Source organism: Macrosteles quadrilineatus, unplaced genomic scaffold (genome assembly GCF_028750875.1).
Source record: "Macrosteles quadrilineatus isolate MER2022 unplaced genomic scaffold, UCM_ALF_1.0 Scaffold_5__1_contigs__length_97177068, whole genome shotgun sequence".
NCBI lineage: Eukaryota > Metazoa > Arthropoda > Insecta > Hemiptera > Cicadellidae > Macrosteles > Macrosteles quadrilineatus.
The window spans coordinates 85,076,686-85,101,994 of record NW_026542598.1 but is presented as its reverse complement, the minus strand read 5'-3'; the positions used below and the strand labels follow the sequence as shown (position 1 = coordinate 85,101,994).

Here is a 25,309-nt window from a genome sequence, read left to right as displayed (position 1 = left end):
TAATATTGACTTTCTGGAATCTCATCAAAACTGTGACTCTGTTCATAGAGAAATTTACAACTCACATCTTGGTACAGCGCAATATTATCCCAGTCAACTTTGGTGGCGAATTCTCGAATGAAAGACTCGGACAGCTTCTGATAGCGACTCAATATGCTCCAAGCACCTTCACTGAAATTACCCGCCATTTCTCTGAGGAATGCCTCGGAAAATTTGATACGCGTTAAAAGTTTTTCCCAGTTAACTCGGTGAAAATAACGTCTCAACATATCAGTTGAAAAATTATAATGTGTGGAGAGCAAATCCCAATTTATGTACCGATCAAATTTCATAATAAAACCATCTGTCATCACCCCTTCGGGTTCTTTAGGCTCCTGAGAGAGAATTTCCCACACCTGTTCAGCCATGATCCGCACAGCACAAAGTCAAACTACAGACTGACACTAGAGAAAATATTTGATTCTTTTTTGTGCCGTGTGCAGAGCACACTTTGAAAACCCCCCACTGTGTTGTGGTAACAAACAATTTACATGGTTATCTTCTCCCTCCACCCCCTCTTTACCCTCATCTGATGTTATTTCCAGAACATTTGGATGAAAGCGCTTTAGGAATGTAACCTTTTCCAATCCTTTAGTGTAGATGACACTAAAAGAAGCACATAAATTACGTATTAACCCCTCATCGTATGGAATTGTTCCATCGTCCCAACGAATACAATGGTAATGACGTGTTAGCCATCTATTTGAACGCCTAGTTTTTTCGTCAAGATTGCGCAACACATATGGAGGACGAAATATAATCTGACAGCAGAGTGATTCTGCAACTATTGCAAACTCTTTTACAATAAACGTGTTATTGTTGTCTTTGAAAGCGTGAAATTCAACAACTGCTACTGGTAAACGGCCAGCGCTTGAACAACAACAACTCATTGTAAAGTGATGTTGAAAAATTAGGCAGAGATGGGGGATTTTCCGTTCCCTCTTTGTTGTTTAACACCTCTGTTATGAATTCTCTAATATCGGCCTCGCGAGAAAACAGCTCCGTGAGGTGAATGTGCACGAGCGGAAGGCTATTAATAAACTGGACCCATTCTGCGTTGTTTAGTGCCAAAGTGTGTTCCCCGCCGTGAATGAATACGTGTTGTTTGCCAAATACCGAAATAACCTTCACACTCTCACCGGTGACGAGTGAAGTGTGGAATTTTTGGCCGAGCTCCATCGCTGCTGTGACAGCGTTGAAAGCTGTCACACCGAATTGATTGAATACATCCTGTGACCAATACACACTTCCTTTCTTTGATTTAAACAAAACGCCAATCTGGTTGTCTCTATTTTTGAATACCCCCGTAATTACGCACTTTGTCACATCGTGGTCCAGAAAGAAGACTTTTTTCAAAAAAATACCGGTCAGCAGGTTTATTCCCTCTGTAGGTTTAGGCACGGTTTCTATACTCACCTGGTCAGCAACAGCTGTGGCAGTGGCCACGTCCTCACTCGACGGCTCCATCATTGAAACTGAGAGATTTCGTAACGTTCACAGGTATCGTACCCCTCAATGGGGTTATTCTCTAGGGGGTCTGAAAGCGCGGGCTTTGTCACTTCCGGTACCCGTGTGTCCAGTAGTGACCTTCCTAGAATAATTCGGACATTATAGGTGTCGGGGGCGACATTGACATCGATACATCTTTCATTTAAACTAAAAACACCCAATTGTATGGTGAAATCGTATTTCAACTGATAAACGCTGACAATGTCAAATTGGCTGTAGAAACTGACACGCTTGAGAACATTTTCAACGCTACACGCTTTCCTTAAGAGATACGATCCGGGGAACGTTTCAATCCTTATACGGTCAAAGCAGGAATAGTCTGCGACGTGATAGTTTAGCATGCCCCCGTCACGGTCAAACGATCTGCCGTCACTGATATTCTGGCCGTTTTTATAAAGCGATACTAACACCTTCGCGAGTCTATTCGTCACATAGTCTTTACAAACTTCAAAGCTGGCTTGAATCACCTGTACATCGTCCACTACCTGTGAGGCCATCTTAACGACTGAGACCCTCATCTGCCTCTGCCTCCGCCTCCGCCTCCGCCTCCGCCTCCGTCTCCACCTCCGCCTCCGCCTCCGCCTCAGCCTCCGCCTCCGCCTCCGCCTCTTCCTCCGAATCCTCCTGGTAAAACGAAACGTACTTTTTTCGATCTCTCAACTTAATCCGCACACATTGAACATTGGCAACTTCAAGATCAGGTAGACTGATATAGTGACGGGGTATGTCGTCGTCGTCGTTGTCGTCGTCGTCGGTGTCATTCTCTTCATCGTCATTATTTAGCATACTGTTTAAGTCAAAAGATTCTCTATGATAATCATCTTTATCGCCATAGACATGTACATCCAGCGTGTCATACTTATGGAAATCAATTAATAAATTAATCAAATCCACCGCCGCACGAGACATAGCAAATTCTCTTATAACTTCAAATTCGATTCGATCAAACACTCCGACTGTGGCGAAATCCAAACTCAACAGCCTGCCGTTCCAATCTATTTTACGTTTTAACCTACCCTTTTCAAAGAGGTTAACATAAATCCACGCAATGTTCTGCCACTTTTTTTCTTCCATGTTTATCAGACAGAGACCAGCTGTAGACTAAAAACTATACAGTCACCTTACTTACAGAACCGGTGAGTAACTTATAGGTCATGTGACTATCGTGTATTAAGAGACAGTATGCTGTAGTGCTGGCGGGAACCGCGTTCTTTGTTTCAAAATCCACTCTCACGTCTACAGGTCCCGACTTGATTGCATCATTTTGTTTGGAGCAATCGACTACGTATAGCGGGACATTGGCGTTGAACTTTTCCATTGTGACAGCGGTTTGACCGGTAGACTGTCTACCATAATATGATTCTAGAAATCGACAAAACATTTCGTAAAATAGTGTTTTATCTCCGTTAATGTTGTCGTAGGGGAAATATTGAGAATTCAAATACACCTTGATGTTTGTCAAGTCGCAGTGGTCAAACGAGGACATGTCTTTAGCGTATTGATTTTTCCTATCCTCCTGAAATGCCAAAATGACATATCGAGGTTTCTCCAATTGTGCTGATGTTTTAACCGTCCACGAGTGTATATTAGTTTGTGGCAGTGACGGGTATTCGTGAAGCTCCCAAGACCTAAAAGGTATATGGACCGTGGTGTCCTTTTCGATCATGCGCAACATAGTAAGTCGGTAGGAGTCGGAAACGTTCACATGAGGAACACGCCAGTACACCCCTGTAATTGTTATAGAAACATCACTCGCGTCATTACTGATTACAGCATTTTTATCTGAAGCGGAGCGCAGAAGCACCAACTCCTGTTTGTTATTTACAATTACACGTCTGTAGTCCTCAGCAAAACCGAGTAAAAGTCGTAGTGGAACGGAAAATGAAAACTCTTTGGACTGTAATTTCTCGCCAGGGCCTAACCAGCAGGCATTCTTCAACATATTCACCTCATGGGGTCTGATCGAAAGAACATTTTTCATAGTTGTTGTAATACCGACATTCTTTGTCCTATCCACTTCAATACCCGCAATCTCATAGCGTATTTCATCAAAGAAAAACGCCACCGCGTTATTCACGAAATGCCACGGCGCCTCTGTTCTATCAGTTTTTGTACTTTTAACCGTACCCTTAACGAGCAATGTACTCTCAAACGGTGCTGTAATAATATCCTGTTGACTGATCGGTATTCGGATCTCATCGTTATTTTTAAACGTGGACGACGCGTATGGCTTGTGAGTGTGAAACTCCATGCCGGTGATGGCATCACTGTACTCTGCCTTTGTGTTTATATCCAACATTTTCAACCTTAAATCCAAGAGACCGCAAAAACTTAACACTCGACGATGTTAACCGTACAACGTCTTTTGGCCTACTGATGTTTAGAACAGGTAATATGTCCCTAAATACCAGTCCCATTGTTCTTTTTTCTAACGTGTAACCTAACAGACAATCTTTCGTTTCTGAGATTAATCAAGTTGCCGTCTTGATCGCGCAGAGATATCGACACGTTGTTGACACTTGAAACGTTCACTGGTAAGTAAATTATTGTGTTAGGTATCTCGACTATTTTATACCCTGGACCTACATTTGGGTAAAATTCGTGCACCGTATGACTTTCTCTACCGTTATCAAACGATCCACGAACAATATTACACTCGACACGAATAACATCAACTTTCATTATGTTGACTGTAGTATCGGATACATGTGTTTTCCCAGCTTCAAGAACTCTATTGGAGAAGCCTAGCAAGGATCCGATTGAATCGCCTTTAGTAAAATCAACACTCTGTGAGCAGAAAATTTCCGAACGTAAGGTGCTGTTGTTAGCTGTGAGCTTAAATTCCACATCCTTTCCCAGTTTCGCCTTTAAAGTAGACTCTATATTTTCCACCTCATATGCCCCTTCATCAATACTGACAACTCCCGCTTTACCATAGTAAAACTTGTTATTTATTCCAGATTCAATGTTGGGGATTGAATGAAAAGTCATTAAATCCACAAGTCCAATCTCCCACTCACCATCGCTCATGTCAACAGGTGGAAAGTATTCATTTGTAATATACGATCCACGACCGCTTAAGCTAAACATTTTTGCAGAGAAACTCTAGACACAAATGCCCGCAAACAACTGAATCAAATGATTGCACTCTACGATAATTATAGAAGACTTCACAGTTGGCAAAGTACTGCAACAGTTCTAGCGGAGGTTTTAAGTTGCCAAAACTATCAAAATAATGCACCCGACTACCCTCTTTTCTATAGCACACCCAATGTGTGCCTTCACCCACTGCCGAATCTAAGTTTACAATAGCAGTCTCATTTAAGTTAGGTCGAACAGGTAGAGTGTCTCTCATATACACTCCGCGAAAATGAGGGATTTTCAGTAATTTCGCGTAGTATTTCAAGTCGTAATTTGTCAACGGTCTTAGCGGGATCCACGTTTTTTTTTCCTTGTATTCCGCTTTTTACGTTTAACTCCACCCCCTCTAGGGTAGGGACGTAGATACAATCCTCTACCTCCAGGTGTCTTTCTCTTAACTCTACGAGTCGATTGCTTCTTCTTCCTCTTTCCACCACCAAACTTTGCCTTTGTCTTCATCGCTGTAGTTACTGCCCAGGCAGCCGCCTTTTCTCCTACAGACGCGTCTGATGATTTAAATCTACGCCAAGCGCGTTCTGCTAGCTCCTTATCTGCCTGTTGTCTGTGCGCGTTATCTTTGTACCTCGAATATGCGATATCGTGCACCTTACACGCTTCGTCTAAACCGTTAATACCTCTATCACCTCTGGCTAGTCTCTTTTTTAACCTTGTTCCAGGTCCACAATAATTATAACCCGGCAGGTGAGCTTCAAAAGGTAAAAGGTCCACAGCTTTGTTAACAATAGAAGATATAAGACCTTCTCCGACGACGGCTCTTTTGCGTCTGACCGATGTTATCCTCTTCCCAACCATTTTAATACTGATTGGAATGAGATATTTTAACTTGTCTTAAAAAGGTCGTCCCAGGTTGCTGTCTCGTGAACAACCTGCCCCCTCCATTCGTCATATGAGGTTAGACTCACGCGTTTCGTCTGATTCATCTGTTTATACAGTGAATAGGCTAATTCCGCGATAATTTCTTTGACGTACTGCTTGTTTACAGCATCGCTCAATGCTTGTGGTTTACTAACATTCGCTATTCGCCTACCCTTAACATCCCAGGATTTATCATTATTAGGTAAAATTGAATTACGTTGAAGATATTGTAGGGTAATCGCATCATGAGCACTTGATGGATCAGCGACATGACCTAAACGTTTATCCTTAAAGTTCCATGCTAATGAGCCTTGTAAAGGTACACGGTTGTCCATGTACAATTTATTTACAGCATCTCCCGCTCTACTAGGAGGTGCCAAGTTTTGGATAACCGTATTTTTTACATCAAAAGCCCCATCTTTATTTTTAACTAAGGCTGTGCTGTTTAGACACTGAAGATTTACCGCATCCGCGTCTTTTACCGGCAGTGCTACGTTCCGAATAACTGCATTTTTTGCATCAAACTCTCTCTGTACACTTTCTCGTGTTATAGCGTTTTCTTTAAGAAACAATAGATTAACTCCGTCTCTATCAGCTTTCGGCTCTGCAACGTCTTGCAACCGGTAATGGTGTATTGAGTATGCTTTTGCATCAGTCAATTTAAGCGGCGTATGAAAATCCATATACTGCTTAGACACAGCATCATTAATACTAACAGGGTCAGCTATATTACACACACGGGTGTTTTGAGCATCAAAATGACCACTTTGCCTTGTCATACAGTTTAAAAGTGATTCCGCGTGGGTTCTAAAATTAATCACATCAAAATTGTCCTTTGGATTTTCGACATTACACAAACGTTTACCCTGCATATCATAGTTACCATCTTGAGTCAGTGCAAAGCCCTCGCCCTTTGGCCCGACAAGAGCCTTTTCCTTTTTCTCGTAACGTCCGAACTTGTCTACACCCATTGTAAAAGTGATTTGTATCTACTATTGCCCGCCCCTTTTATAAACCCAGCTTCACGTAGCTCCTCCACAATATTAAGGATTTCATTACTATGAGACGTGTTTCCAGACTCAGTTGACGCGGTTAGTAGTTTCATTCTGCTTACAAGTTCATTAGGGTCGTCCCAGTGAACAATATCCCGAGATGTAGCAGTCTTCCAAGTCATGCCCCGGCCCTGTTTAGCGGGAAATAATTTTCTAATGACGTGTTTGTATTTCAAACTATTATCCCTTCTTATTTGCTTGTAAAAGCTGTATTGTTTTTTGTGCGCGTTTGTTGCTACTAATATATTCTTGTATGTCTGCAGGTCTTCACTATTGTATAGATCCTCATCGGGTAGTCGTTTGAACAACAATTCGTATAAGCCGACTGTAGGTTGATATTTTGTATTATTTATAACCAATGACCCGTCGCTGTCAAATTCTAATTCTTTATCACCAATCATTAACTTATTGCCGTCACTATTGTAACGGGGACCATAATCATGATCAATTATTCGAGACTTTCCGCCGGCATCTGCCATGAGTAGTTTCATATATTTCCGCGTCAACGGGTTTTCAAAATGTTCGTCGACATATCGGGAAGCCGTTTCCAAGCCTACAGGTGAAGACACAACATCATGCAACCGGTTCGGTGTCGAAACGCCAGTAGGTTTAAACGATTGGTTAAAGTAATTATCATCATCGTCCCCACTGACATAATCCATTGCTTCTTCTCCTTCTTCTTCTTCTTCCCCTTTGACAGCAGACATTTGTTCAGCTTTTATTTGAGGCTCAGTTTTTTTCAATTCTCTGATAATCGGTCTATACTGCTGCTCTAGTAATCTTTCATTTTCAACATTACCATCTTTAAATCGTCGAAACTTACGTCTTACCGCCTCTTCTAGTTCGGCAATTTTCGACACAAGGTCTTTATTCTTCCGACTCATCTTTGCTACTGAACTATCAACCAACAACAACAACACATTTATGGCAGCTCAACCTGCCTGAAAAACATTGCGCGTCTCTTGTGTTTACGCAAATAACGAACCACATCCTTTAACGAGATACCAGATGCTATATTGATACCTCTGTAGTACCTCTTAGTGTGTGCATCAAATAGTGGTATATTGTATCGTGTTGACCAACTTCGAAAAACAAAAGTCCTTTTCCACCCTCCTCTCCATTGTGGTATTTCAGCCACAGTGTATCTATCATCACTGTTATCCATATATTTTTGTAAAAGACTCATTGGCCGTTGAGCCTGATTGTGGTGTAATAGAAATGAATTTACGAGCCAAAACTCGCTAGGATTTGCGCCTGTAAATTCTCGCCACTGATCAAATAGTGCTCTATTAGTTATTGTATAAACACCGTCACTACTAAGACTTATACCAAAATGGTCGCAATAGAGTGGTAAAGTTGGCAATGCCGCTTTCAAAAAATCTGTAGTAAAAAGTCCTTGGCACAGGTTGTTTGCTGCTGCATAGCGCTTACCCCGAACCCCAGGAGGTAATCCTGGAGGCACTGGACCATATGCTACATTATAACTAATGTCAATATGACATTTAGAAGCTAATGCCGTCTTATATATTGTTACGGGGGACCTTATTGGTAGTGTACGCTCAGTTAATACTATGCAACGAGCGGCGTAAGGGATTTTACACCCATATTCAAGCATTCTCAGATAAATCTGTGTAAAGTTTATGCCGCCATGCCGGTCTCGTAGAGGTAGGACCTTTCCAAAAATATCTGGAAACGGTCTGAATCGCGATAACATATTATGAGATTCGCGTACAGTACAGTTTGTCATATCTTCGTGGTAGATAACAAGCTCTAGTGGTACCTTTTTTTCTTCGCATTTTGCTAAAAACTTAATCCACAGTTCACGGTTGTAGGTGCGTTCACTAGCAGATATCATAAGTAAAATTACAGGAGGCAGTGTGGCGCTTTGTTTTGCAGCTTTATGTCGCCAGCACCGCCGGTTATAAGGATGACCATGACGCCCCTTTCTGCTGCAATAATTACCGCAAAACTTTCTCCTATCTGAATAGTAAAAAGTGCAGAGATTTGATTTAACATTATGAAGTTTTGTGTCGTAACCTCTAAGATCGTTGTACGTATAGATGTTTACCATTGTAGTTCAACTATAAAACTAATGTGTACTGTACAAAGCATAGCACTTTTACATAACACATACCCCCCCCACCGCTATCACAAATCCTCTACAAAAAAGTCAAATTTCAATCTGTACCTCCCTTTGTTAATATCACGAGTCTTATCTATTACCAAAAACCCATGATTTTCCTTCCACGCTTGAGCACACAACCCTCTGAACTTATCAAAGCTCATATCAGTGTTAACATGATCAGTGTATACATGTCTTAGATTCATATCATCCTGCCTGAATAGTATAATAAAGTTACAGTTGTCTCTCACCAACTGTTTAGGAATCTTACTGTACGACTGACCAAGATAGAATACATCAATATTCCTATGTCTACCCATTGAAAAATAGGACCGGATGTTGTTGTGCTTTTCACATGATATATCGTCAAATATCATAACTGAATTCGGCTTAGCTTCGCTTGGGTCGACAATTTGTTCATTGTCATTGAATGCAAAGTATCCGACTTCTTTGGGTAAAGCTGACGAAAGAAATTTGTATTTCGGCTGATAGAGGGATTTTGAAAACACGTAGATATTTTCAAATACTACACCATTTGGATCGAATATAAGATTGAATAACACGTTCGTTTTTCCCGCATTTGAAGGACCTGATATAATACAACGTACTGCTTCCGGCAAAAGGGGCCCATTTTTATTAATAGATGAGCTCATACCGGTACCAAAATATTCATCAAAATTCCGGACAGAAATATGAGATCCTTGCTCAGCTAGTCTCATTGTGACACTGAAACTTTTCCTCTCCTGCTTGAACTTTAAATAACACCTCACCGAGGGATAGCTCTAAATAAGAATATCGCTTTTGTTAACCCATGTGTCGTCTTTACCATCAAAACCCAACCAGCGAACTAGCACTTTATCCCCTTTACGTTTTATTACTTTCTCCACAAGATATACATCCCCAGTCTTAGATATACTCAGCTCAGCCTCATAAAATCCGCCCTTAAGGATTTCCCCTTTAGAATCTTGTAAGATATAAGTAACCGGGTGGGTTGGCTTTATTGCATATATTTTAAATACTTCGTTTGTCCAGTTAGGCATGTATCCTTTAGTGAATACCCGCTTGTATTTGCTAATTCTCACAGAATCGCCGACAGAAAACTTTGGTTTGGCAGCAGCAGCAGCCGTGGCACTTTTATGACTACTATTTATTCGCGATAAAATTGCTTTAACATGTTTTTGCCTCACGTCCTTGGGTTTCATTCCTATAGTTCTATGTTTTGAATTGTTATATTGATCAACGAGCTTCTGCAGAATAGTTACCCACTCATAGCTCCCCTTTGCTGTAAATAACGTCCACATTTTTTGTTTTATTGTCCTGTTGAACCTCTCAACAATGCTGGCCTTGAGATATGAAAATGTCGCATAATGATTAATTTTAAACCTGCTGACTAACGCTTTAACATCCTTGTTGAACCATTCTTTACCCTCGTCGGTTTGTAGATGTTTCATTTTATGTTTTAATAATATCGGCTCTAGCACTTTAGCTACTTCAACACCTGTCTTGCCTTTAAGCGGGATCGCAAAAGCAAATTTAGTGAAACAATTAATCATAGTTAGTATATAACGATAACCTTTATTGTATTTTGCATACGGTTGCATCTCAACTAAATCCGCCTGATAGAGATCATTAATACCTTTAAGAGTCACTCTACGTCTTGGATAATTTCGGCGAGCGGGTTTGTGCAGCTCTTGAGCTATTACTCTCCTGATGTCCATTTTGAAATGACATTTAATTTCGCGTTACAGACTACTTTATTTAGAGCGCTACAAAAAGGGGAGAGCATCTGTGTCGCAGTTGCGAGATGGGCTTCAATTTGTTCTGTTGTGTTGTTATATCTCTTCCGCCGCGGTCACCGCCTATAGTTAGAGCCGCTCGATCGTACAGAAAACCGAAACCTGACAACGAGGTCTCTAGTACAATACACCATTACGAGGTAGTAGGGCCTGCACAGCGGCCACTACCGCCACTACCGCGACAATAGGTGAGTTTATTTTCTCTAAAAAGGATGTCATAGCCCCTCCACCGCTATGACACGTGAAGGCCTTCCACAATCATTATAGTTGCCTCCTCCGTGCGGTATATTTTGTATACGCGGTGACCATGTGGTGACCGAGCACCTCATTAAAGACTTACTATTATGTTGTCTCAGTAGGTGACAACCTCAGTTACACTTGTCGCGTCAGGATCTATATTTAGACTCCCCACTACTATCTCAGTAGGAGATGCTTCACACCATATGTGAACGTGGGAACAGTGTGTAGTATCATGTTAGCTCTACTATTATATATACATAGTGTTTGTAAATCTGCTCTTGTGACTTTAATTGGAAAAGATAATCAGTGTGAAAAATATTACGGGCCACGTGTTTGTGTTGTTCATCCCACCATAAGAGAACGATCGAACTCTTCTGGTAGTGCTAGTACTCTATGGAACTTTGGAGGACCTGCTGAGTGGTCAAGTGAAGAGGAGGAAGAGGGGGAAGACTCTTCAGAAGAGGAATTTATTTGGAGATTACAAGGTGGAGGAGGCTGGAATGGATGGCGAGATTATTAGCAAGATGATGATGATTGATTTGGTGAGTGATGTTTCTTAAAACCGTACGGTAAAGTATCATAGTCCCCATCTCGTTTACGCTTAGGCCCCGTAATCTTAAAACGTTTCGTTTCCCAAACAGTCAGCACGTCCTTACATTTAGTTCGCCTAATTCTCATCTCTGTAACCTCATGCATCGGATTTTCACTTGCTGACAAGACCATTTCTTTGAGTTTTTGAAAATTTAAACTTTCGCTAGCTTTTAGGTTCAGAGTCAGTCCTTTGATTTTACAAACAGAAACAAGATTAGGTCTAACGCCTTTATTAGTATACACAACATAGGCATACGTCTTAGGACCTCCAGAGACAAAAGCAATAATAAATGAACCTGGTCCGTAGTCAGTCAGCTCATCAGTCATCTCACCTAAATAGTCACCAGTAGGTACTTTATGTAGATTATCGCTTAAAAGATATACAACACTGTCTGTATCGTAGTAGATTACCTGTGCTCCTAAGGCCTTAAGATGCTCGTACAGCTTCAACCGTGCTTGCGCTGTCGTGTATGCCGCTATAGCCACATTCACCCTACGCAAAGAACCACCCACCTCCTCTATATTTTGCCAATTTACCAACAATGTATCTTGATTGATTTCCTGAATAGTATTTACCTGAACAGCAGGGTTAATTAACATATTGAACAGAGTCTCAGGATCTCGCACAATAGTAGCCTTTGTCTGATTTTCTCTCTCCCCAAATTTTCCCCAAAAGCTGTTCAACATTAATTTTGCTAGTGATCGGAGACCGCCGTTCTTTTCAATTTTCAAAGGATCCAAACTGATTCCTTCATGGTCAAGGTACTGCCTTATATATCTATTTTTGTCCTCGTCAGTTTGACACCATTCTGGATATCCTGATGCTTCTTGTTTCATTTTCAGAAATTTATTAATAAACTCTGTAAATAGGCCTCCTTTTTCAAAAGTTGCAACACCATATTCCCAGAGTTCATAGTACTGTAGAATATTATATCCGTTCTCTACTGCTACGCGGATCTCATCCATTACCCATGTTCCTACCAAGGCTCTTTCGTCATCAGAGTGATGACAGGTATCCTGGTTTGTCTCCTCACCACATTTTCTGCAAAGTACAAACATAAGCTTCCCATGCATTCTTGAAGGAAGAACCGGGTGATATAGATCTACTGGAGGAAGGATTTTACATTTCAACAAACCCTCTACAGACAATCCTCTTCCCCGGCATTCTGCATCTCCAACATATACCGTCGGATGGCCTACAGGGTACTTTCCATACTTACACACATATGGGTACAGCGAACAAACATCTACATATTTTATTTCCTCACCAGACTCACACTCATGATAGGTTTTTGTGTTTCCTGTACGGCCACCATAAAACGCGTCTCTTGGAATCAACGGTACATTGTTTAAAACCGGGTGGTTCTCCAAATAACTAAGATTCTCTTGTTTCTTTAACACAAGAAAATCACACTCCCACATCTCTATCACTTCATATAAAGTGTTGGCTAATCTGTCCATTTTCTCTTTTGTCTTTTGGTATCTATTGTTAAGCGTGTCAGATGGGTCATCCTGGAGGCGCTCGTCACGTTTGAAAGGAAAGCATTTTTTGCAGCCGTGAAAGTAGCACCCGTGGAACTCATAAATACGCTCTCCATCAAACCCATCAACTTTATAGCCATCTATAACTGTCTCTCTCTCCCTACCAGCATGCTGTATTCGTACATTTCTTTGCATCTCCTCGTAGACTAACCACTGGAGAGCTATAGATGATTGAGTGTCACCCATCCTATAGCCTTGCTTAGGAATCAGTCCTATTGTATTTGGTTTGAGAAAATTTCTCCTAAACGCAAGATTACAAGCACTTGCTATTGTCACAGCTTCTAAAAACGGGTCTACATTGCACTCGGTCAATAGTAGGTTCCTAAATTTAATGCAGGCCTGTGCAAGAATGTCAACATCAGAAATACAGTATTCCACCAGTTCTTTTTGAAAATCAAATGTATAATTACTGTTTACCTGCTCATCATACCATCTCTGAAAGTCCTCATGCGTCTTTTCAAACATTGTATCAGGGCAGAAATATTCTCGAGGTGGCATTGGTCCTTTGTAGCTCTGGTTTGCTAAGCTATTAAAGAGGTGGGGAAAGTAACCTTTCTTCTTCTCAGGTGGCAAATCAAAAGCTTTTGGAAGGGCTGACAGAGGCATTGGAAAATAGTTAAGGGAATCAATGAAGCGCAAATTATCAAACTTCATTAGAACAATCTTAGATCCGCGCATAATCAGTTCAGGAGTGAATTTTGTATTTTCTAATACATATTTAAGAACAAATTGAAAATCAAAGCCCTGACCATTGTGTGCAATCACACATACATCTTTATAATGTCTCCTTAGAGCCAATACGTAGTCCATAAAGCCGTGGACAGGGTCATCTAAAAATATGCGGGTCCTAGCTTCACATTCTTCACAAGGCGGCTCATTAATACATTTATGGCAGAACCGTTGAGAGACACAAAGGTTGACTCTATGAACCTTTTTATCACGCTCAAACTCTGATAGGCATTCGTCCTGTCTTGTCTCAAAATCAAAGAATATGTAGAGAAAATCTGATGTTTTTGGTTTTCTAGTATCTACTTGCATATAACACTTGTGGTTCGCCTCTTTAAAGTCCATACATATTTGACACCAAACCTCACCACAAACATAAGGAGCTTTCCTCTTACTCAACCAAATCAGTTTGGTACACTCTTGACATTTATAAACTGATTTACATATACTGTTCTGATGAGCTGTAAAACAGAGCTGATTTTTAAAGTGTCTATTACACTTCGGACAAAGTATACCATTATATTCTATCTTACATGGCGGAGATGTTATCATACAAGCTGAACAAATAGTTTCACAATGATGATCACCAGCTGTGTTATACGGGACGTGACAGCCTTCACAATAGTAATTACAAGCAAAAGCACCGGTCAGATTGGTAATCACATTATAGTGACCCTCATGAAACATAAGGTTAATTTTATACTTGGCATTCTCCGGATCACCTGAGTAATACACTTCACGCCCCTTTCTGTCATAATTGTATACGGTTATTTGATACTTTTTCAAATGAGATTGGAATTTTTCTAATTCTGTCACACCCGCTCCTTCTGTAGGAATATCTATTTGTGTTTTATCCAACAACTTTCTAGCTTTAAGGTCCTGACGCCGCCCCTTATTTGCCCTAATCAATGTCCATTCAGGGTCTTTTTTCGCGTGAGCCTTTGCTACTACCAAAGCTCGTGGAAGGCACAGATTATCTTTATTTTTAATTACCACTATTGATTTTCTTGATCGACACTCCTCGTCAAAACTATTAAAAAACCCTGGTCGTCTACGTCCACTGCCTACAGGTAAATTAACACGGGTACAGGTGATTTTAAACGTGTCACTAGATTTAATTATGTCGGTATTACTTTGAATTATTCCCCCAAATATTTCCCACAGGATCTCTCCATTAACCTTATCAGCGGGTCTAAACGCTACGTACCCGGGCTCACTTTGTTTTAGATTCAAACTCTGCAGTGTAAACCCGAGCTGATCAGTATCAGACGCTTCAGATTTAACCTTATCAACCAATTCATTAAACCCATGCTTCAACCACTCAAGCTCATTTGTATCTTTAGGCGGATTATTAAATTTAAATGTAGTCCTAATACCATACAACCTGAATCTTTTAACATATGTCTCCTGTGTACTTAACACCTTAACAACTTCCATTTAGTTAAGTATCAAAACACATAGTGAAAAATAAACAGTATAATATAATAGTGTACTTAACACCAGCGGCAGAATAGTATGATACGTTAAAATAATACAATACAACACAAATTTTAATAAAACACTACTACCGGCATAACAGCGTAAAGAATAGAACAGTGAATTAAATGCTAAACTCACCTCAAGTCAGGGAAAGACACTGAACAAGACTGATTTCTTAAAATAAACTTCCATCCTTTTATAAGACAACAAGCGGAAGTAGGCCTTGGCCTCACACCAAATATGGCCAAGCATCAAAGTGACACACAATACGCATATCATGTCCTCGACATTATTAGCCAAAACATTTTAGTCACGATTGTGCTATTATGCCCTCGACATTGTTAGCCAAACATTTTAGCCAAAATTGTGCCAACAATATAACCTATTGCAACAATATAACAGGGTCGCATAACAATGCGACCATATATATTCCAATTACGCACCGCCGCGCGAGCACGTCCATAGCCTCTGTCGCCGCGCGATCACATCAAGCACGTCCGAGGTCGCACGTCGCCGCGCGATAACATCTAACCCAGAGACACGCATATTCACAGTAAAGCCTAGTCAACTTAAAGAATATCAAACAGTCACAGCAGCGTTCAACCATCAAATGGATATTACTCCACAACAGCACTGTGCCACTGATATATTCAGTTTGATACCAACACATATTAATATAACACACTATCTGTTAATTAGCATATTGGTTTAACCGAATACTGTTTTTAGTTCAGTTGTTTAAAACCCTCTGCAAAATAACAGTTAGAATACCCCTACAAACAATACATAAGATTTATTTACACTGAATTATATTAACCGAGCGGGGATTTTTGTGGGATATTTGCACAGGGATCCCGGTGCAGGGATTTATCCCGCTACCACCACGGAACCAAACTCGCAGGACCTAGTGGTGAAAATCAGAACTACACACACCACCCCCGGGGGCGGCAATCACCTAGCGGCCAAAATCAGAACTCCGTCAATCTCTTACACCGCACAGCGAATTCCCACAGGATTTTTTTTCCCACCATAGACACGCGGGACACCTAGCGGCCAAAATCAAAACTCCGTCACCCCTCTGGTGGCCAAAATCAAAACCAAACACACCTAGCGGACAAAATCAGAACTCCATCACCCCTCCTCTGGTGGCCAAAATCAAAACCAGACACATTAGCTGCGGCGGCGGCGGCGGCGGCGGCTACCGCGGCAGCTATCGCCTCCATATACACCCTTACACTCTTGTCTTATTAACTACCGTTGTAGCCGAGTGGATAGCGTACTCGCCTCTCACCCAGGCGCCCCGGGTTCGAATCCTCAACCCGCCCAAACACTTTTTATCCTATACACACACACCTCCAAGTCTATTATACCACCTTACACTCTTATCCTATTAACTGCCGTTGTGGCCGAGTGGATAGCGTACTCGCCTCTCATCCAGTCGGACCGTGTTCGATCCCCCGAGCCGCCAAGTACTTTTTATCCCATGTCCAAATATGGAGCTCCCATAAGAGCCCATGTAAGTTCTATCTTCGCCCACATACTACTTACGTCATAACTTAATTGAGTAGATAGATACTAAAACTTGTTTTAATTTTCATAGTTACAATGAGTTTAAGCAAACCTTGCTAATCCAATTTCATCCAACTACAGTCATTTTATACCAGGCAAAAAATTTAAAGTAGGCATTATATCATTTGTGTTCTTATTCAATAAACTTGAGCTACTACACCACATTTATATAGAGTATGTAGACTTGACATAAACTAAGACTTAAATAATTGATTGTAAAGTATTTACGATTAAAGGGTACGATAAAGGGTTTGACAGATTTTAAAAGATTTAAAACCAGTTTATTCAAATTGTTGTCAGATAAATGCTGCTACAAGATTGGGGACTTTTTCAATTAGCTATTAGTATGTCAAATCAATAGTTAGTTGTAATGGTTGAACAGTAAGTAGTTGTAGGGGAGAAAGTGTATATAGATTATAGCTCTTAATTAATTAGTGTTGTAAATTTGCCAAATGTATAGTTATGTTTATTCTTGACTTGACACAATTCATGTATAGAAATGTACTGTTTGAATAAAGGATTTTTTGATTTGATTTGATTTGATTATTTTCTTAAACTATTTGAAATCCATTATAAATTTCTATAACTAATATTCCTACTAGAGTAAGTTACTTTAATGAGGCCCTTTATAAAATCTAGTAGACTTTTAATTATAGATTTCATAACACTGTTCATCGGACCGTTTAAATTCAATGTAAGTTTCTTCCTGTACGTTAAAAGTTTAGTAGATTTTTAAGAATGAAAGTAAAATTTCGCATTTAAAAGCATTATACATATCATAATGTAGTCTTTTCTATTAAACCTGAAAAATATATGTTCTGTAAAGTCGTATCTTAGATTATTTATTGTTTTGTAAGATTATTTAAAAAATATATCCCCTGGTGAAGAATTTGGAATTGTAAAAATGAAAACAAAGGCTGGGATTAAAACAATGCAAGCGGGACATTCCTAAGTCCTGGTTGAATTCTTCAGATAACCTGTGAAATATCTAATGGCTGCTCAAGAAATAATACTTTAATTTATTTATTTACACGGCAAACGCAACTTGTTTAATAGACACATCAGTGTTAACAAGACTATTGTTGTGGATTTCTAAAAAAAATTAAAACTAATTTTTCTCTTTTTTGCAATAAAAGAAAATATATTTTGAATGAAATATATTTTAAACTAACTTTAAATATTATTTTCTTAGTTTCAACTATCTAAGTTGAGTTTTCGTATTATAACAAACAGTTGGAAATAGTATTATATAAAGTAGCTTGAAACGGCAAATCCAAAAATGTATTCCCAATATTTTTTAGTATGACAAAACTTATTATTATTTAAAATATTTTCTTTTTTTCCATTCCAGATTGCTTAGCATCATAGTTTTAACCTGGAAAATAAGTAGTTGAGTACAGAAATGTATTAGGAATAATAATACCGTGATGTTTAATTTATAATACTTGCTACGTAAAATTCAGTAGGCGAGGGAAAAAGTTGAAAAAAAAATACTTTAGAGTAACATTTAGATGGTAATATTACAAAAACCAGTGTGGGAAGGATGCAGTGTTTCACATAAAGCACACTTAGCTGTAATGTTTACCTTCACTTTCACTAATGATTCTATACACTTCGTCAGTTAATTACTTAAAGTTATAACGTGGCTTTGTCAAAGTGCTCCTCTCAAGTTTATCTACCTATTATTACCAACTTGTACAAACTCTAACAATTTCTCAAGGTAAAATATCCAAAAGCTTATTCAGTAGAACCTTGATAAGAAGACCCTTATGGGGATGATCAAATATGACTTGTTATCAAGGTTGACTCCCTATATAGGTTTGCAATAACATGCATTTAAGGGCAATATAAAATAATGGGTATTTGAAAATGAGAGTTGTTTTTACTTGTTATTGAGGGTCTTCTCATCAAGGTTGTACGGTAATGATTATATTAAACCAATATATAACTGTCATATATCCAACCACGCTTAGACCAGTGATTGTGTAGCTATGTTTACCCCATATTTTACTAAACACCACTTGAATTATACATTTCATTGTTGAAACTAATTTGATAGCCACAAAATTGTTCAAATTAATTCAACCATAGAGTATTCTGATGTCAAATGCCATGTTTCTGATATGCTATATTGTTATTATGCCTACCTGAAGTTAACTTAAAGTAAACCATTGGGAATGTTATGTCTCCTAATTTATCAATGCTGGAAATGAAAACTACATAAATAGTGACAAACTCAGTAAAAAAACTTTTTAATCTATACTCTGTTTAATGACCGGGTAAGATTATGTTGTAAATATTAGAATACTTCTAAAATCAATCTTGAATTCTCGTAGGTTTCTTTGGTGATAATTCATCAATTTTCTCGTCATCAAAACTTAATGACAAAAATAGTCATCTACGAGACAAAAAGTAAAATTTCATATTGGTTACATTCTTGGTATATAGATTTCAACTACAGATATATGCACAAAATAAATATACAATGAAACCAGATATACGAGCTAAAACAACTAGAACAAAATTTACATAGTGTCACGTTCTTCAACAGTTATAAATGTTATGCTTATGACATGCTTCCGGTATTATTATCAAAACATTTATTCGATAACATATTATTTTTTATAACAAACCTCATCTAAACTTCCTTCTGTCATTTCATATTCATATTCTCATTTTTCTTTGTATTTTAAATCGGATAACACTATTCACGAAAGGTTGATTTTGGTTCGTTTTATTGACTGTTTTTACTTTGACGGAAAATTCGATGGTTTACAATGTTTGAGGAAAATGGGAAATAAAATGTTACATGTATATTGAGTATATATACTGTAAAATCATTTTCGCTGCACTACTGTGAAATCACCTGTTTTCGTTATATTTGTATCCCCTACGAAAAGTCCTCATTACATTGCTTACTACGCGAAAAGAATGTTTATTGTGCAAAAGTAAAGTTTACTATTCTTTCCGACATAAACAAACATACGTCATTTGATATTGTTTCATCAGCTGTTTCAATTTTCAACAACCAAAACCGTACGATCAATGTAAAGGTTAACATTAAATAGAATGCATAACCTGAAAATTTAAACTTTTGATCCTAACTGCAATATAGAAATTATTCTAATGTCTACTTTTTATAGAAAATAATTAGGCTTTGTTTTGTAGCGAAATGTAACGTTCAAACTCGAGTGTAAGTGGATCTTTACATATTCTCTACCATATTTTAAGTACCTAAACTCTCGTACTTTAGACATGCAATGACTCACTTTCTATTCTTCTTATGAAATATACCATTTCGTCATAATGCAGGAAAAATGGGTGTTTCCAATACATTCTTTGTGAGTCTAAATTAGCTCTGTTTCCTCCTTGTTCGAAAAATAGTCAACTGGAGTCAGGGACATCAGGTATACATTCTTCTGCCAAAGAAAATAGTCCTGTTTGGAAAAATAATAGTTTTATATATATATATATATATATATAAATATATTTGTGGCCCTTTACAATAACATCTTTGCGAATCCACATTAAAAAACTGAAGGTCAACGACAAAGTTAACATCATTTTATTAAATAAAAAAAAAAATTACAAAATCTAACAGTACAATCTGGATACAAACAATATTTTGAGATTTTTTAAAATTATGTATAATATTTATAATATATCACATTGTATTGACATAGTTGTGAATAATTCTACTGACGTTAGTAATCAAACTAACAAAAATACCCACTAACATTTAACCTATGTACGTATTGATGTACAGTCATAATAATATCGCCAAAGTGTCAATAGATTGTTTCAGTGATCCTATTATTGGCTATGTTCAATAACAATGATTGAAACTATTGTTATAGAGATGAAATCATCGGGCTGATTGTTTTTCACTAAACAATGGCATTACGTTCCAACAAGTCATGATTGTTATCAAATTGTGTGATTCTAAAAGGTAGTCCGACATTTTTGATATCCGAAATTTTGGCTTGTATCTATGATAGGTGAGGTACGTTTTTATGTAAAACTAAGCTGTTGCTTCAGTACAGTACAGTACTTATTGTTAAATAATATACTTTACCTACGACCGTTTTTTTAAGTAGCTGTTTCAGTTCAGTTCTTAGAATTGAAAAGTTTCACATAACAGCATTGTTTACTTTCATAACAGCATAGTTTTACCATTGACTATACACCTCTACGTAGAGGTGTATAGTCAATGGTTTTACTCGTAACAACACGGGTAACGGACTCACGAGGTTCAAGGATTGAGAGAGAAGAAGTAAAATTACAATTATTCGAACTTCAACTAATCAGCTGTTCATGCCAATTCAATTGTTGAGTGGTGCAAATAGTGTTTGGTACAATGTTTCTTTGCATCACCGCCAGTGGCAATGAGAGGTTATAAACGAAAACATAACCTCTCTTAGGAGTTATGAGTATTGATTTTAGTAATTAAAACACTGCCATAGGTAAAGGTAAAGTAGTGTACGCAACTCAAGTAAATAGTGTTAACGACACAAGTATAAAATTTAAGGTACGAGCCTCATGGTTATAAAAAATATAATTTGAAACCTTTTTGGAAACAATGTCTTTAAATGTTATAATAGATGTCAGATTTAAGATAATTTCTCAAACTAAGTCGAGCTATGTATATATGATGCTATATCTATTCTTTCTTCTGTATTTATTTAAAAAAATTAAAATAAACAAACTTTTATTAATATTATCAGTTGAACAGAAAATATACCTTATATAAATCAAGTTATTGGCACTGCTACTATTTAATGTCACTTTTTCAACTTTTCCATACGACTGTGTTTTTAACTAAGGTTCTTCTAAGTATCACTTTAATCTCTAGAAAGCGAATTCCCTTAAATGTACAAAACTCCCTGAGTGAGTATTCCAGTTTATTAACGAAAGTGGAGGCAGTTTTGCGTGTTGCAAGTCTGGCATTCTCTGGAGTCTCGCTTATCAATGAACCAGGGAATTTTTATTTCCCCCCATATTTGCATGGATAATTAAATTTATTCTGGAAAATAAAGTCTTTTGAAATTATAACTATTCAAAGAATATACTATGACTAACCTATTAGTCATAAAATCGTAAAAAAAAGTATGTTGAGTTTAGTAATATTTCATTACTAAAAAAGAGTAATTGTTGGAAGATAAATTGGGGACGGACAGGTGATTATCTATATATTAATTTGAAACTGTTTTTCTTTGTCATAGCTATTTTGAGAGAACGGCTGGGCGTAGAAACTCGGTAGGGGTGTCTAAAGAAAGGTCTTGGTCTGTAGATGAACCATCAAAAGAGAAACGTGGTAAATTCCCTAGGGGCTCTGCCCCAGTGGCCTTTAAAGTCCCATCCCATGTTATTCTTATGGAGGAAAACGGGGTTTTTGTCACAGCTAATTTGAGAGAACGGCTGGGTGTAGAAACTTGGTAGGGGTGTCTAAAGAAAGGTATTGGTCTGTAGGCGAGGCCTCAAAAGAGAAACGAGGTAAATTTCCTTTGGGACTCTGCCCCAGAGGCCTTTAAAGTTCACTCAGCAATTTTGTTTACATTACGACCATATGGATAATTTTACACTACTTTTAATGAACCAGCTGTTAATATTAAAATTGTATTCAAAGGTCTACTGAAACTGTCAAAATTAAATGTTTACATTATCTATTATTTATGATTTTAAATTGATTCTCCACTGCATGGCAAGTTTTTTATATAATACGTTTTAAATGTTGTGATCAAAAATATATGCTTTATTGCTCTTAGAAAATTTTAAATTATGAAATAAGTGTGACATATCAATTTTAAAGGAACATAATTATTCCTTATCGGGTTAGCTTATATATATATTGTATGGTTGGCACTTGCCTTTTTTTTGCCTACTTTCAATTACCATTTATTTTTTAATTCAAGAAAGAACACCAGAAATTCATTTATTGGAATAAAAGTTTTTGACAATCGGGTTAAAAATTGTGTCATAAATGAGTACGTTGAGGATGAGAGCTGTGTTCAAGTTTTGGAATAGACTAACTACGGAGTCTATGGTTTTGGTAAAGTAGGTGAACTAATGTCAATACAGGTATTTAAAAAAATGTGTACAGGGGTTTTACTTTGCTGTAACAACACATCTAAACCTCACTACATACAAAGCATTCGGAAACACAACAGTGTCATCACATCTAATTGCATTTGCATAATTTGTTACCAAGGCTGGACTAGATTATGGATTTGGTTCCGCAAATGTTCAAGATTTGTGATCAAATTTCCTACAATTATGGTTTATTCCATCCACGAAATACATGCACAGCTTTATGTTATCGATCTGGCCAAGGCGAAACTATCCCATAAGTTAATGAATTATCATGTAAGAACAGGATGATTAAATACATGGGTCGATGTGGCAAGAGAAGGAATTAAAATTGCTTAGATCGAAGTAAGAATCTTACTGCTTTCTCTGCTTGAGAATCAGATATTTTTATCAAATAAAAAAACTGATTTAATATGCTGATAAAATTCTGTATTTTTATGACCAAAGGTGAAGATTTACTTATAAATCCGGATACAATCTGAATGTGTTTTTTTAAGCAGATTGAATTTGTTGTTAGTAATAAATATTGACTCTTTCCGTAACATGATAGACTAATTATGTGAACTCATTCTCCCATATAGTGAAAGTGGCTTTGACATGAAACAAACTCATGAACAAACAATTATAAGATTCCTAAAAAAACCTTTTGGGCAACATAAAGCCGATAAAAAGGTAGGAAATATTGTGTTAAACGAATTCATCAATCACGTTTTTTAGGGAACACAATCGTCATACTTATATTTATGTTTATCCTCCCTTCATTTACCTAAGATTTTAATGACTTCACTCTATCTATCGCAGTTAGCTGAGTTTACATAAAACCTCAAGATTAACCGTCGATTTCGACGGGGTTCTACTAGTTTCTCATTATTTTGGAATAGAGTGGGTATGACGAACGTGGTCAATGAGTCTTACCGCTTTCCCCTAGTTGGCTTACGCCTTTAAATCTAGTCCTCTAAAGTTTTATTCATCTCGTAAACATACTTAAATGCATTTATGATATTTAAAAAATAATTTATAGTCTTCATCGTAATGCCTGATAAAATATGGATGGCTAGTCATTAAAAACTGAAAAGATTCTGTTCAGTTCTCCAGTTTTCGGTTCAAGCATTAATACGTGGTAACTAAAGTGTCGACTATTGTATATTATAACGATAAGCTGTGATAACTGATGCAAACAACCCGAATAGAATGATTGAGTTAAAGTTAAAGGGAGGCTAAGGGTATCCATATTTTTGAGGGCGAGGCCCATACAACTTTTTCCCAATTCACAATGGGATCAACTAAAACATCCTTTCCCCAAATATTCCCCCCTCTTCCACAAACGAATCCTCCGACATCATAATGCATACCACTCCACTAGTCTGTATTAATATTTTTTACATATATATTACCTGGTTTTACAACTATTGTCGTAGCACCACTCAGTTCTAAAAACACCACCGAAGTATTACCCTCTTTTAATATCAGTTAACCTGCATTAACTTGCGAAATTTGTAAAGCTAGTATTTGTTTCTTAGCCTGTTATCTACCATGGCTTATGCAGTCATTTAAGTTTTTATTTAGTTTAGAAAATGTGGTACTGGTTTGAAGGATATTATTATTATTTTGTTCTGGCTAAGGCTGCTGATTTAAGCTATAAACTAGAAACCACAGCCAGTGCAGTATTTCACAGCTGTTCAACTAATGCAGTTGTAAGGTCTAAGCTGTTCTGAAGGGAACAAAGCACGATTCCGCCTTCGCAGCTTTTATTGGACTTTTGGTATTTTTTACGCTTATCCAGCATAAAAGCCAATAAGAGTAACTGACCGTATAAAACACTTGACCGTATAAAACAGCTGGATCTATCATTACGCTTATTTCAAGTGTAAGAAAGTAATAGTGAATTTTGCCACGCCTTAAAAGTGTATGTACCTATGTACATTCAAAAATGCAAAGCTCATAAAAACGTATTTCTTGTGTGTAATTGTCCCAAATTTCTAAACATTATGGTTGAAGTTACAACAAATATTCCCATTCTCAAACTTTTGTATTTTGATTGCATTTGTTTGGTTGTGTCAGTTCTATCAGAGACAGACCCAGTTGTCCACAGAGTACAAAGGACCAAACAGTACCTCCTGCGGTCAAATAATACGTCAACAATTCAGTTCGTATAGTAGCAGCGCGTCTATGTCATGGTGTCTTGTACACATCTCTTTTGTATTGGTGCTGATACAAAGTTTATTTTACATTTAGGTGTCGTAACCAATAGGTGTATGCTTTGAAAAAAACTCAGTGAATCTAGAACTCAAAAGCAAGGAAAAGAAGGTTGCTGTGTCTAATTAAATAATAGCCTGTTTGTCTAATTTTCACAACTTACTCATTCCTTCACTGGACTCTGATATTATCATTATAATTATCAATTAAGGTGGGGACTCATGAGTAAAGGATGATCAAGTACCGAATAAGTGTAGACTATAGTGAGATGATCTGTGTTGCTTTGTTACTGCCTAAGATCAGCTGTTTCATTAGTCAGGTTCATGTATTTTAAGCTTAATGCC

General features: G+C 37.7%; 2 protein-coding genes across 2 annotated transcripts; both read right to left on the bottom strand.

Annotated features, from left to right (window-relative positions):
- Positions 1 to 2,656: 2,656 nt before the first annotated feature.
- On the bottom strand, positions 2,657 to 3,847 carry LOC128995751 (uncharacterized). The gene has a single exon (XM_054420769.1). It carries the CDS (start codon positions 3,845 to 3,847, stop codon positions 2,657 to 2,659), a length of 1,191 nt encoding a protein of 396 aa, XP_054276744.1.
- Positions 3,848 to 4,974: 1,127 nt separating this feature from the next.
- Positions 4,975 to 15,659, bottom strand: LOC128995750 (uncharacterized). Its single transcript, XM_054420768.1, has 6 exons — positions 15,557 to 15,659; positions 13,680 to 13,738; positions 11,623 to 13,247; positions 7,267 to 7,514; positions 6,449 to 6,526; positions 4,975 to 5,396 (listed from the first exon to the last, which is right to left on the bottom strand). The coding sequence occupies exons 1-6, from the start codon at positions 15,657 to 15,659 to the stop codon at positions 4,975 to 4,977; spliced, it is 2,535 nt and encodes an 844-aa protein (XP_054276743.1).
- Between the last annotated feature and the right edge of the window lie 9,650 nt (positions 15,660 to 25,309).